This window comes from Aquarana catesbeiana, linkage group LG11 (assembly GCF_042186555.1).
Source record: "Aquarana catesbeiana isolate 2022-GZ linkage group LG11, ASM4218655v1, whole genome shotgun sequence".
NCBI lineage: Eukaryota > Metazoa > Chordata > Amphibia > Anura > Ranidae > Aquarana > Aquarana catesbeiana.
Genome location: NC_133334.1, coordinates 185,589,375 through 185,604,658, shown reverse-complemented (window position 1 = coordinate 185,604,658; position 15,284 = coordinate 185,589,375). Strand labels below are relative to the sequence as shown.

The 15,284-nt window shown below is 43.1% G+C and overlaps 1 protein-coding gene across 6 annotated transcripts in view; it reads left to right on the top strand.

Moving 5' to 3' along the window:
* NFATC3 (nuclear factor of activated T cells 3) overlaps nt 1-15,284 on the top strand; it is a 1,265,763-nt gene that overhangs the window by 233,372 nt on the left and 1,017,107 nt on the right. For all 6 annotated transcript variants that reach the window (XM_073605111.1, XM_073605108.1, XM_073605107.1 and 3 more), the window contains one exon: nt 8,799-8,961. In XM_073605111.1, the coding sequence (XP_073461212.1) occupies nt 8,799-8,961 (163 nt within the window). The remainder of the gene's footprint in view (nt 1-8,798; nt 8,962-15,284) is intronic.

Below are 15,284 nucleotides of genomic sequence, written 5' to 3'. Positions count from 1 at the left end.
GGTTGGGTCCAGTAGTAAAAATCCGAGGGTGGTGTGCATACAACGGGACACCAAGGACTAACCGCTGGTATCACTGAAATTCACCATGGTCTGTGGAACAATTGTCCAGGAGGTTGAGGTAGTACCTAACCTCATCCATGATGTTGTTCTAGGCAGGGACTGCCCTTTATTTGTTGAACTTTGGGAGTACGTGAACCAAGGACTACCGGAACAGCCAGACTCTCTTTAAGGGACCGGACACCAAGACTTTAGAGGACACAGATAGTTGCATCTGGGGGCGGATGGTCTACCAGCTAAGGAGGCCCCTGGGGGGGGACCCACTCTTACGCAGGCCATGGCTGGGGAGAACATAGAGGAAGCCTCCCCTCTGCATTTTATGTCTGAGGACAACAAGGAAGAAAGCTCCTTTAGACTTGCCCATCCTGAGCTTGAGGTGTTACGGGGTACATTTTTTTTTCTGGGCAAAAGAGGGATCCAACATTGAAAAATGCCCGAGAACAGGTTACCATAGTTAATGGGGTGTCGCAAGTACCTAAGACTAAAAAAGTTTCCCTGCTTTGTGGTCAATGGTGAGCTGCTACACAGGGTTAACAAGGTTAGGGGAGAAGTGTAAGACTAGTTACTGGCTTCCCCAGCCTTTCAGACGCACAGTGCTTGACCTAACCCACAATGATGCATGGGGGGGGTCACTTGGGGGCAGACGAAGACAGGTTTTAATAACAATTTTGCTGGCCATGAGAGACTGAAGAGGTGAGACATTGCAGTTCATGTAACACATGCCAGCTGACCACACCAAAGCCCCACTTGAGGAACCTGTTGGTTCCATTGCCCATTATCAAGGTACTATTTGAGTGTATTGTGATGGATTTGATGGGCCTTTTGGTGAAATCAGCTTGGGACCACCAATACATCTTTGTGGTACTCTGTTATGCCACCAGGTATCCAGAGGCAGTTCCCCTAAGGCAGACTACTTCAAAAGCAATTTCTAGAGAATTATTAAACCCCTTCTGGACTGCCCAATGTACATTTACTGCAGCAGGGCGGCCTGGCTGCACGAAATCGCATACAGGTACATGCTCCCCCATCATCCCCGCCTCGAACGGATTTGATTCAGAACCGATCAGTCGTCAGGTCCAAGCCTATGATTTATGGCCTGAGTCATGCCTGATCTCTGCTAGCGCTAGCAGTTAAATTTTTTTGTAGCGGTTCAAACAGTCCTTGACAACCAGGTGCTTTTTTTACCTGTGAGTCACACTAGGTACCTATAAATTTATTGGCCAAAATATCAAACAAAAGGTACACTAATGAAGAGGCCTACAGGATACTGAGCATGACAGATGAGAGCGATGGGGAGTCCTCACTGTCAGATTCAGGCTCAGTATTCGAACCTGTAACGAGCAGTGACACCCTAACAGATGGCTCTGACGATGGAGTAGAGGTCCCTGCTAAGGTCAGGCGTACGCGACCCCATTCCTCTGTTGCTGAGGTGCTACAATCGCATGATTTTCGTATGCAGCAGAGTGTTGGTACTAGTGCCACTCTACCGTCTGGTGAACTGGCAAGCACAAGCAGCCTAGTACACCCTGGTCGTAGACAAGCCTACTGCAGTAACACTTTGTGATGTGGCAAGCCCCATAAGTGCAGTTCAAGATTGAGTTGTGGCTAGCACAAGTAGTGTCCCGCAGCCACCAAGAATTCTAATGCAGGCCAGTAGAGCCCACAGTGCCCTTCCTGATTGATTGGCAGCCCACAGATCTGCAGCGCCCGTACTTCCCCAATTCACTGGCCAACCTGGAATTCAGGTGGAAACGGCTGATTTTATGTCCCTTGGTTTTTTTAGCTGTTTTTCACTGAAGATCTGTACGGATCTATTGTGGACAAAAGCAATTTATATGCTAATCAATTTATCGCCGCAAACCCAGATTTGACCCTTGCCAAAAATATTGCATCAAAACGGTTCCCAAATTTAAGACCTTTCTGGGCCTATCATGGCCAACATGGGCATTACTAAAAAGACAATGAACTCTGTCGTCCTTGGGGTGACCCTGAAATATGATCGGCTCCACAAAATTTGGCCCCTCGTAAACCACTTCAACCAAAAATTTGCTGCCTTGTATATCCCCGAACAAGATGCCTGTGTAGAAAAGTAAATTACGTTTTTTGCCCGCCTTGTTTTCAAACGGTTCCTCCCCAGCAAGCGTGCCAGATAAGGGGTCAAAATGTATAAGCTCTGTGACAGGGCAACAGGCTATACATGTAGTTTCCTGGTTTACGAGGGAAAAGATAGCAATGTGGAGCCCCACGACTGCCCAGACTGCATAGGGAGCAGTGGCATGATTGTTTGGGATTTGGTGTCACCCTTATTTAGAAAGGGGTACAATTTATACGTTGACAATTTTTATACAAGCGTGCCACTTTTTAGACACCTCTTTCATTTTGCAATTGGCGCATGTGGCACCGTGCGCTCTAATCGCCAGGGTTTCCCGCAACGGCTTGTAAATGCCCCACTTGGACAGGGGGCGGGAGCCTGCTTGAGGTGCAATGACTTGCACTGAGGTGGAAGGACAGACGGAATGTTTTCGTTCTGCGTTCCATTCACGCAGATACGCCAGTCCAAATTACAAAGGCCACTGGTGTTGTTGAGAAGCCCCTCTGTGTCCTAAAAGTATGTCCCAACCTGGTTGAGAAACCCTCTGCATTGAACTGGATCGCCCCCAAATCGCCAGGGAACTGGAGCGAAACCAGACATACCTCTTACAGAGGTAATATTCGAGGCGGGTGCTTGCACAGACTGAAGCAGCAGGGATGGCCTGCAACACAGGTTGTACTGGAACAGCCACAGTGGGAGGATCCAGGTGAGCAGTGCGAATCAGGAGCGTCTAACAATATGGCAAACTGATCCATGCTGTGGTCTTGCTCATTCAATCATTAGGTGAATTGCCTGCATCTTCTGAATTTATGGCCTTCGCCTACTGTCAGGAATTATGAATCAGACAGAAAATGCAGTAAAAATCACACTTATTAATATAATGGTAAAAATGGTACAAATCAGCAAACTTAGTTAAAACATAGCCAGGGTACGGTAGCCAAAGCTGGTAGTCAGAACAAGCCGGTAAATCAGGAAGCCAGAGATCAGCATAGTCGGAGGCAGCAGACAGGACAGGTAATAAGGTTAACTCAACCTACAACTAAAAGGGGTAGGTTACATCAACCTGAGCATTTTTTTTCTTCTTTATCTAGTCAACAGGGGGTCAATATTTAAAAGTTACAAAGTCTGAGATGGCAGTGGAAATGTAGATCCCTGGGTATTTAAAAGAACTGAGGCTTATCACTTTACGTATTCGTCAATAATGTTCTTACTGGTAACCCAGTGTGGGTCTTGGAGGAATTTGGTCATCGTCTTGCCATACTATGCTCGGCCACTAATCAGACATATAGTCGGGACACTGATACTTTCTTGAGTCGTCTCTTACTACCCATGCTGTCTGCAGCTCACATGTCTCTTATGGATTGAGATATACAAGTATTGGAAGTTCTTCAATGTATTAAAGATCTGGAAGTGGGCAAGGAACCGGATGGCTTTATGACACTTTATTATAGGAAGTTGGCTGACGTTTTAGCTCCACATTTGACAGTCGTGTACGTTAAAAAAAGTCAGTTAAAAATGACCAGGGCTTTACACCAGACCTTTTGCCCACTAATATAGTGATGCTTCCTAAGCCTGATCATGACCATTCATCTAGGGCGAACTTCAGGCCCATTTCTCTTATTATGAGAGTGTATGTTGCGCCTAGTGCCCCTAGTAGTGTCAATAAAAAAAATTGTGTTAAATTATAAAGTGCATACAAAACCTGAAACCTTCCTCCTTAGTGTCCTTGGTAAATAATATTGATGAATACACAAATATAAGTGAAAATGTGAAACAAAATGTGTGCTCTGAAAAAAATTGCAACAAATTGGCATAATCACAAAATCAGTCTCAATAAAATCGCATAAAACTGAAAAAGTCCTTAAAAGTGCAACATGTGTATGCAATTCAGAAGTGAGTCCATATTACCAAGCGTAAGTGCGTCTGAAATCTTCCTCCTTAGTGAATAGTATTGGTGGATCATAGTAATATCAATTGCATAAAATCAAACACTGGTTCGTAGATGTACTCTAATATCTGTGTAAATAAATGTGAAACACAATGTGTACTGTGAAAAATTTACAACAAAATGGCATAATCGCAAAAACACTCACCGCATAAGTCTCATAAACTGAAAAATCCTTAAGTGCAACATGTGTAAGCAATTCATGAGTGAGTCCATATAATTAGGATAATCCGTAATCGAAAAAGTGCTGGTGTTTCGGTGATCCCCACCACCTTTCAACGAATGTACTCACCTCTGCTTGACATATTTTACTAGGTCAAATTTCGCCTTCCCCTATATGAAGGGGTATGCATGGTGGGCTCCTCTGACGTCCTCATCCTCCTTGTTTTGTTCCACTATATATCCAGATACCCTTTCTTTATTCTTACCCCAACAGACGAAGGATTGTATCAGGCCAACTTTCCACCCTTGTTCAGAAGATTGTCTGCCCTATTATCATCCTGGATCCATTTACCATTGTCCTGGTTTGGTAGGATAACTGCAGACCGCATGTCTTGCCTCCCGAGATTGCTTTATTTCTTTCGAATTTTACCTCAGTCCACTGACGTATTTTACGCATAAACCAACATAAGCTTTCGAAGTTTATCTGGGGATCCACTCGACCTCAAATCGGTAAACAGGTTTTGTATGCACGCAGGATCAGTGGTGGTCTTTCGGTCCCTAACTTGCAAGCTTACTATACAGCAGCGAGCATAGCCCCGCTATCCCATCTCCTCGAAACGTATCAATTGTCGCTATAGGCTACTATTTATCTTGTGGATTCCTATCTTATATCTAACTCTTCTCTGCCCTGGCTCCCTCCTATTCATTGTCTGACCACATTAGGACCATGCTTGGCTCACTCCCTTTGATTGTGGGACTCGGTTAAATTTTCCACAGGCCTGATCTCGCCGCCTCATTCCCTACTTATTCACTGCCCATTATTCCCTCTGAGTTGCGAAAAATCCTCAATTTTTCTGGTGGACTGCAAATGGATTTGTCAATATTCACTCTGTTTTTGCCTAATAGTATGACATTTGACACCCTACGTTCTTCTCATAATATCCCTCTATGAGAATAACTATCTACAACTTGGACACTTTTTCTCAGCAGTTCATAAAATCCTGCCCTACCCATACACTTTGACCCCCTTAGAGATTCTTTGTAGAGCCTGACACCACTCCCATTCATCCATAATCTCTTTCAAAAACCTCAGTTGAGACTTCGTCTTCAATGGGATAAATAGTTGGGGAAGCAGCCAGACCCGGAGGATTGGCAGATTATGACTACAGCACTTTCTAAGTGTTCGAGAAATGTTCTTATATTGGAGAATGTCTATAAAATATTGTATAGGTGGTACTACACGCTGACTAGGCTAGTTCGTTTTCTCCCAACTTATCTCCTCTCTGCTTCCGGCGATGTTCACAGGCAGGCACTATGGCACATATTTTGGTGGTCTTGTCCGAAGGTATGCAGTTATGGGTAAGAGTCTATACCAGTGATGGTGAACCTTGGCACCCCAGATGTTTTGGAACTACATTTCCCATGATGCTCCACTACACTGCAGAGTGCCAGTGCATCATGGGAAATGTAGTTCCAAAACATCTGGGGTGCCGAGGTTCACAATCACTGGTATATACCTTTCTCCACAATTTATGTCATGTCAATCTCAAAAGGGATCCCTACGAAGCTCTTCTTTGTAAACCAATTGCTGCATTGCTTCAACTGGCTCTGCATCTATTTACTGCAACTAAGTTAACTATTGTGAAGGCATAGAAAACTCCTGTACACTTGGCTTTGAGGCGGTCAAAAATTGTATGAATGATATCGTGGTAAACGAGAAGTTGACAACTATCATCTCGGACATGCATGGAAAATTTCTTCGAATCTGGCAACTGTGGGTTGCATATAAACCAACCTTCTAGGTTTGATAGTAAGCTTCTCTCGATCTAGCGCTTCTGACGCACACCCCTTGGACTCTTCTTCTTTTCTTCTTTTCCTTTTTTCCTCTTTTTCTCCTTGCTGGCCTCCTTTTCTTTTTCTTTTTTTTCCCCCTCTGTTTCATTCTATGTATTTATCTCATGTGTCTATCAGGCCACCAGGCATTGTCCTGGTTGGGATGGTTATAGTGATAAAATCTTTCTATTTTTGCATCGCATTTTCCTCAACTGTGAATTTATCGACAACAAAAGTGTTTTGTTTAGCTATGTTAAGCTCTGTGTGGACATTTTTGTTTTCAAGTACCATGCAGCGTAATATGGATCCGCTAGGAGGCCTCAGGTAGTGACATTGGGACTTTTGCTGATGTGGAATGTCACACATGGAGCTTCATAATTTTCTTATGTTTTTTTTTATTTACTTTTTGCTTTATTTTTGTTCATTACACCATAAATGTTGATCATATCTGTTGGATTGAATATTGATAAACCCCTTTTGTAAAAGAAAGGAATTGAGGCTAGCTTCAGGGGGAGTGGGTCTGCAATGGGTTCTAACGGTAAAAGAACCAATTTGTCCCAATTAATAATACAGAAAAGGGATCTGTAAGTGATAATCAGAGACATGGTAGATATAATGGATGCTCGTCGTGTCCCAGAGAAGTAGCAAGAGCGTCATCGGCATAAAGCATGATCCTGTCTTCCCCAGTGGAGCTGCAGAACCCTCTGATATTTGGAGATTGCCAAATACAGTGCCTTGCAAAAGTGTTCACCCCCTTGGCTTTTTACCTATTTTGTTACATTACAGCCTTTAGTTCAATGTTTTTTTTTAACTGAATTATATGCGATGGATCAGAACACAATAGTCTAGGTTGGTGAAGTAAAATTAGAAAAATATAAAAATAAAAAAATAAAAAATGGATAATTGGCATGTGCGTATGTATTCACCCCCTTTGTTTATGAAGCCCATAACCTGCTCTGGAGCAACCAATTGCCTTCAGAAGTCACATAATTAGTGAAATGCTGTCCACCTGTGTGCAATCTAAGTGTCACATGATCTGGCATTACATATACACACCTTTTTGAAAGGCCCCAGAGGCTGCAACACCTAAGCAAGAGGCACCACTAACCAAACACTGCCATGAAGACCAAGGAACTCTCCAAACAAGTAAGGGACAATTGTTGAGAAGTCAGGGTTAGTTTATACAAAAAAAACCCCAAATCTTTGATCCCCAGGAGCACCATCCAATCTATCATAACCAAATGGAAAGAATATGGCATGAATATATATATATATATATAACCTGCCAGGAGACGGCCGCACACCAAAACTCATGGACCGGGCAAGGAGGGCATTTATCAGAGAGGCAGCAAAGAGACCTAAGGTAACCCTGGAGGAGCTGCAGAGTTCCACAGCAGAGACTGGAGTATCTGTACATAGGACGACAATAAGCTGTATGCTCTATAGAGTTGGGCTTTATGGCAGAGTGGCCAGAAGAAAGCCATTACTTTCAGCAAAAAACAAAATGGCACGTTTTGAGTTTGCGAAAAGGCATGTGGGAGACTCCCAAAATGTATGGAGGAAGGTGCTCTGGACTGATCAGACTAAAATTGAACTTTCTGGCCATCAAAGAAAACACTATGTCTGGCGCAAACCCAACACTTCACATCACCCAAAGAACACCATGCCCACACATATCCCCAAACATGGTGGTGGCAGCATCATGCTGTGGGGATGTTTTTCAGCAGTCGGTACTGGGAAACTGGTCAGAGTTGAGGGAAAGATGTATGGTGCTAAATACATGGATATTCTTGAGCAAAACCTGTACCACTCGGTGTGTGATTTGAGGCTAGGATGGAGGTTCAGCTTCCAGCAGGACAATGACACCAAGCACACTGCTAAAGCAACACTTGGGTGGTTTAAGGGGAAACCTGTAAATGTGTTGGAATGGCCTAGTCAAAGCCCAGACCTCAATCCAAGAGAAAATCTGTGGTCATATTTAGATTGTTCACAAGCGCAAACCATCCAACTTGAAGGAGCTGGAGCAGTTTTGCAAGGAGGAATAGGCAAAAATCCCAGTGGTAAGATGTGACAAGCTCGTAGAGACTTATCCAAAGCGACTTGGAGCTGTGATAGCTGCAAAAAGTGGCTCTACAAAGTATTAAACTTTAGGGGGGTGAATAGTTATGCACATTGACTTTTTCTGTTATGTTGTCCTATTTGTTTGCTTCACAATAATAAAAAAAAAAATCTTCAAACTTTGGGCATGTTCTGTAAATAAAATGATGCAAATCCTCAAACAATCCATGTTATTAATTCCAGGTTGTGAGGCAACAAAACACAAAATTCTCAGGGGGGTGAATACTTTTGCAAGGCACTGTAGCGGCAGCAAATGGCTCCAAAGCCAAGGCAAACAGGGGTGGTGACAGGGGGCACCCCTGCCTAGTACCCTGGAAGAGAGGGAAGGAGTCCTGACACTGTTCACTTGAATAGGAAAGGATCTGAATTATTTAAAGAAACGCGGACCAAAGGCAAATTTGTGTGCCACAGGAAGTTCACAGATTTTTAATCTAAACACTGCAGTAATACAAAATGTACTTGTACTTTGTTCTCTGAAGCCTTTTTAATTGCATTGAATCACTGAGTTGTCTATTTTCATATATTTAGAGTAATAGTAATGCATTACTTTGGTGTATTTATTTAGAATAACACATTCCTTCTTTGTATTAGGACATCCTCTCTACCTTCATTAGATTGGCCTTTACCCAGCCATTATGGACAGTGTGAATTGAAGGTGGAGGTCCAGCCAAAAACTCATCATCGAGCACATTATGAGACGGAGGGTAGTCGTGGAGCTGTCAAGGCTGCAACTGGTGGTCATCCAGTCGTGAAGGTAAAAAATATTAATTCATAGTCTGCATTCAGTGGTACAGTTGTTTTAGTGTTAACCTGTAGAAAATAAATACATTTTCATCAGCTGCTGCTTATCTGAATTTCACTTTTGAATGTTGGACTATGTGTCTGATCCCAGCAAGTAATTTCTGTAGAAAGGACATCAACACTGTTAAACATATGTGTACAAATCAATCGGCTCAATCAAAACAATATGTATATTTAATAGTAGCTGCTATCACTTAGGCCTCATACCCACAGGTGTGTTTACAGCCGCTTTTAGGAGCGTTTTTTACAGCTTAAAATCGCCTCTCCGTGTTATTCTATGGCCTCATGAACACACAGACATTAAGGAGCTGTAAGTGGCATAGGCGTTTTCAAGCTCCAAAAAAACAGGACCAGTGCATTCTGAGGCTCCAGTGCTAGAGCTGTAAAAACACTAGATGCCAGTAAAAGCTGTTAAACATGGTTTAATATTGTATACAGAGCGTTAAGCCTCGTCAGGCCTTTCTCTGCCCCTATGGGAGTCCATTGATTTTAATAGAAGTCAGATCACGATTATCTGACTTGCGGTGCGACTTGTGTGCTGAGGCTCTAAGCCCCCGCGAAAATGAAAAAAAAATTGGCATGGGGTTCCCCCCCACGACAATACCAGACCCTTCGGTCTTTTATGGATTTTAAGGGAAACCCCAACGCTAAAAAAAAAAAAAATGGCGTGGGGTCCCCCCCAAGATCCATACCAGACCCTTATCCGAGCACGCAACCCAGCAGGTCAGGAAAGGGGGGGGGACGAGGGAGCGCCCCACAGCACCTTGTCCCCATGTTGATGAGGACAAGGGCCTCTTCCCGACAACCCTGGCTATTGCTTGTTCGGGGTCTGTGGGTGGGGGCTTATCGGAATCTGAAAGCCCCCTTTAACAAGGGGGCCCCAGATCCCGGCCCCCCCACTCTATGTACATTGTACCCCTATCCATTCACCCAAAAAAAGTGTCAAAAATAAACACAGTACACAGGTTTTTTTTTTAACTTATTTTATTAAGGCAGCTCCGGCGTCTCTGCCGAGCTCTCTCACTTCTGCCAGGTCTGCTTGCTCTTTTGCCGGGTCGTCTCCTCTTTCCGATTTCTCCTCTCTCTTCTGCCGGGTTCTCTCCTCTTTTTTTTTTTTTTTAATTATTATTTCTTTATTGATTTTACTGTATCAAAAATATTTCATATGTCGAGGATGCAACCTCGCTATACCATTTATATACACAATTTCTCAATACATTAATGACAAAAAAAAAGACCCCACAACCACCCTGAAACACCCCCCCCCCCCCCCTCACTCTCCCACCCCATCTACCTTTCTCGCTCCAAGTCTATCCTATTCTTTTCCTCGGATCCCACTCTCCCATTACATGTCCATCTTATACTTCCTCTACTGTGGTTTTTAACCTGTGCTCCCATCATTTCTGTGAATCTTGTTGTTTGCTTATCAACCCAGTCCTGCCATTTCTCTTCTAATTCCTCAGTTCCCACTCCGTCACTGAACCTAAGATATTCTAGATATTGAATTTCATTTTTGTTGCACCAGCTCTTCATGGTGGGCTTTTTGGGTTCCTGCCAATATCTGGTTATAAGGCTTTTTGCCGCGCTTAAAAGTTGTGGGAGCAACATTTTTACGTATTGCTTAGTTGGCATACTAATCCCGTGGAATAGGCACCCCCACGGGTCGTCAGGGATCTCTGTTATCTCTGATTATTTGCCTAATATCCCTCCAATATTTTTTTTTATTTCAGGACAGTGCCACCAAATATGGGCCATAGTCCTTATTTCGTTACACCCACGCCAACATAAACGTGATTTTTCACTTTGGCATTTATCTACCTTATCGGGGGTGATGTACCAACGGGCCAAGCATTTGTAGTTTAGTTCTATTATATTGCTATTAACCGAATTCGCATGGACCCGTCTCAGTAATTGCCTAATCTCGACTTCATTTGCTGGTGCTCCCAATTCCCTCTCCCACTTCTGGATGTATGACGGTACCACTGTCCCTGTCCCCTCGTTTAATACTCTGTAGATCCTGGAGATCATCCTCGTCCTCCCTTATTCTCCTCTCTCTCTTCTGCCGGGTCTTCTCCTCTCTCTCTTCTGCCGGGTCTTCTCTCTCTCTCTCTCTCTCTCTCTCTCTCTCTCTCTCTCTCTCTCTCTCTCGCCGGGTCTTCTCCTCTCTCTCTCTCTCTCTCTCGCCGGGTCTTCTCCTCTCTCTCTCTCTTCTGCCGGGTCTTCTCCTCTCTCTCTCTCTCTCTTCTGCCGGGTCTTCTCCTCTCTCTCTCTCTCTCTCTCTCTCTCTCTCTCTCTCTCTGCCGGGTCTTCTCCCTCTGTTCTTCTGATGTTGATTCGACACGATCTCCAGTGTAATGCTGGGTCCAACCGTGTGCCACGACTTATATTGGCATGGGGGGCCACACGCTGACATCACAAGGGGGCGTGGTCTCCAAATGACAGCGGGTGGCTTCGCCAATATCAGTCATGGCACGCTGCGGACCCAGCATTACAATGGAAGAGTGCGTCGAGTCCACATTTGAAAAAGAACAGAGGGAGAAGACCTTGCTTGTCCCCTGAAGGGTCTGGTATCATCCTGGGGGAAACCCCATGCCAATTTATTATTTTTTTCATTTTGGCGGGGGTTCCCCTTCAAGATCCTCAACACACAAGTCGCACCGCAAGTCAGATCATCATGATCCAAATTCTGGTGCAACTTCTATTCAAATCAATGGGCTCCCATAGGGAATCATTGATTTTGAATAGAGGCAGAGAAATGCTGCTAAAAGCGCATTGACGCCAATTTAAAACTCTGATAAAATTGCGTTTTTAACGCCGCTTTTTTCCTGGCTTCGGTACTAGCTCTACAGATCATTTTTTATAACGCCCGTGGGCATGAGGCCTTAAAGTGATTCCACTCCACCTCTAGAAAAATGTATACCAAAAAACATTGCTGCGCTACTAAGGGACTCAAAACATCTAGACCATTAATGTGTGTGTGTGTGTGTGTATATATATATATATATATATATATATATATATTATAAAATCTATCTATAGATAGAGAGAGATATAGATATAGATATATATATAGAGAGAGAGATTTTATATATATATATATATATATAGAGATAGATTTTTTTTTTTTATATATATATAGAGATAGTCTCTCTCTCTCTCTCTCTCTCTCTCTCTCTCTCTCTCTCTCTCTCTCTCTCTCTCTCTCTCTCTCTCTCTCTCTCTCTCTCTCTCTCTCTCTCTCTCTCTCTCTCTCTCTCTCTCTCTCTCTCTCTCTCTCTCTCTCTCTCTCTCTCTCTCTCTCTCTCTCTCTCTCTCTCTCTCTCTCTCTCTCATATATATATTCATATATATATATATATGTGCAAATAAGTAAATGTGACTGAAGAAAATCCAATCGGACATCAATTCATCAAAGCGCTGACAATAATATGTGCTCTCCACCACCAGTTTCACAAGCTGCTCACCTTATACAAAATCAGCAGTTTTGATGAAGACACCTGGCGTAATATGGATGCAAAGACCTCCTTGGAAAAAGGCTCCCTTTTAGAGCCCATGGAACACTGTTAGTCTTGCTCGTTGGATGTTATATGCAAGAAAAAGGCAACATCTAGTGCTCTCCGTTTTTAAGATAATTTAATTGTTTAAAAAAGTAGTAAATAAACTCACAAATAAGGCACACACTCAGCTTGTGCTAGCTGCAAGGCATTGAAAACATCCCAGTATTGAGATGGCCGCAGTGTGACGTCAGTACGCAGGCTCCGCCCCTAGACACGTTTCGTCAGGGCGTTGACTTCTTCAGTGGGGGTGGAGCTAAAAATGTCACTGTCCGGATATAAATACTGCCATTCCTCACCTCCATACTTGAGCGTCTAATCAGCCGTCAATCACGCTTACTCTGTCGGATATGGAGTGTGCAGGAAGGGGTAACTACAAAACTCACTGGGGACATGGTGTAGCACAAAATAACCATGTAAATGCTGCTGTCAAATTTCTAAAAACCGGAGCATATATGCTGATACCTCAGCCATCCTTGCATATAATATCCATACAATCCTTTGAACTAATCAAAACATCAATAGTAATATACATATAAAAAAATGTACATGTGCTAAATAAGAACCAATTAATATTAATATTAAATTAATAACCATTTATTATTTATATAAAACATATATATATATATATATATATATATATATATATATATATATATATATATATATCACAAAAGTGAGTACACCCCTCACATTTTTGTAAATATTTTATATCTTCATTTGACAACACTGAAGAAATGACACTTTACATTGTAGCAAAGTAGTGCGTGTACAGCTTGTATAACGGTGTAAATTTGCTGTCCCCTCAAAATAACTCAACACACAGCCATAAATGTCTGAACTGCTGGCAACAAAAGTGAGTACACCCCTAAGTGAAAATGTCCAAATTGGGCCCAATTAGCCATTTTCCCTTCACGGTGTCATGTGACTCGTTAGTGTTCCAATGTCTCAGCTGTGAATATGGGGAGCAGGTGTGTTAAATTTGGTGTTATCGCTCTCTCACTCATACTGGTCACTGACAGTTCAACATGGCACCTCATGGCAAAGAACTCTCTGAGGATCTGAAAAAAATAATTTCTCTACATAAAGATGGGCTAGGTTATAAGAAGATTGCCAAGACTCTGAGCTGCAGCATGGAGGCCAGGACCATACAGTGGTTTAACAGGACAGGTTCTACTCAGAACAGGCCTCGCCATGGTTGACCAAAGAAGTTGAGTGCATGTGCTCAGCATCAAATCCAGAGATTGTCTTTGGGAAATAGATGTATGAGTGCTGACAGCATTGCTGCAGAGGTTGAAGGGTTGGGGGGGGTCAGCCTGTCAGTGCTCAGACCATAATCCGTACACTGCATCAAATTGGTCTGCATGGCTGTCGTCCCCAGAAGGAAACCTCTTCTAAGGATGATGCACAAGAAAACCTGCAAACAGTTTGAAGACAAGCAGACTAAGGACATGGATTACTGGAACCATGTCCTGTGGTCTGATGAGAGCAAGATAAAAATAATTTGGTTCAGTTGGTGTCAAGCGTGTGTGGCGGCAGCCAGGTGAGCATTACAAAGACAAGTGTGAATTGCCTACGGTCGAGAATTGTGGTGGAATTGTAATGGTCTTGGGGCTACATGAGTGCTGTCGGCACTGGGGAGCTACAGTTCATTGAGAGAACGATGAATGCCAACATGTACCGTGACATACTGAAACAGAGCATGATCCCCTCCCTTCGGAGACTGGGCCACAGGGCAGTATACCAACATAACGACCCCAAACACACCTCCAAGATGACCATTGCTTTCAAAAGCAGCTGAGGGTAAAGATGATGGGACTGGCCAAGCATGTCTCCAGACCTAAACCCTATTAAGCATTTGTGGGGCATCCTCAAACAGAAGGTGGAGGAGCGCAGGGTCTCTAACCTCCACCAGCTCCGTGATGTCATGGAAAAGTGAAAGAGGACTCCAGTGGCAACCAGTGAAGCTCTGGTAAACTCCATGCCCAAGAGGGTTAAGGCAGTGCTGGAAAATAATGGTGGCCACACAAAATATTGACATTTTGGGCCCAATTTAGACATTTTCACTCAGCGGTGTACTCACTTTTGTTGCCAGCGGTTTAGACATTAATGGCTGTGTGTTGAGTTATTTTCAAGGGGACTGCAAATTTACACTGTTATACAAGCTGTACACTCACTACTTTATATTGTAGCAAAGTGTAATTTCTTCAGCGTTGTCGCATGAAAAAATATATAATAAAATATTTACAAAAACGTGAGGGGGATACTCACTTTTGTGAGATACTGTAAATATAAATCATCTATTACTAATGAAACAATTCCAATCAAAATCTACATTAAGGCCCTTTAATGTAAGAACCTTAGCCTCAAATATCCTGCAGGATTCTCTCCTACTAAGCTGTCTGATGAAATTACCCACCCCTCATTGGAGTCCGCACCCACATTCCAATACATAAATGACACCCATGGTTCCATAGGTGATTAAATTACGAATTTGATATTCCTTCCCTGTGCTACAGTTTTTTTCTTCTTATCAAATTAGTCTTAGACTGGCGACATGCCAGACATTTGCCACATGTATAAAAGCCTGTCATTATGTTATTAAACAAAGCAATATTCTTTTGTTTTGGTGGGTCTATGACTCAAAGAGCCAGTCTATCTTTTAATGTGGGAGCATTACTGTAAACAAATCCAGTATGTATCAGCCGAAGGGGTCCCAATA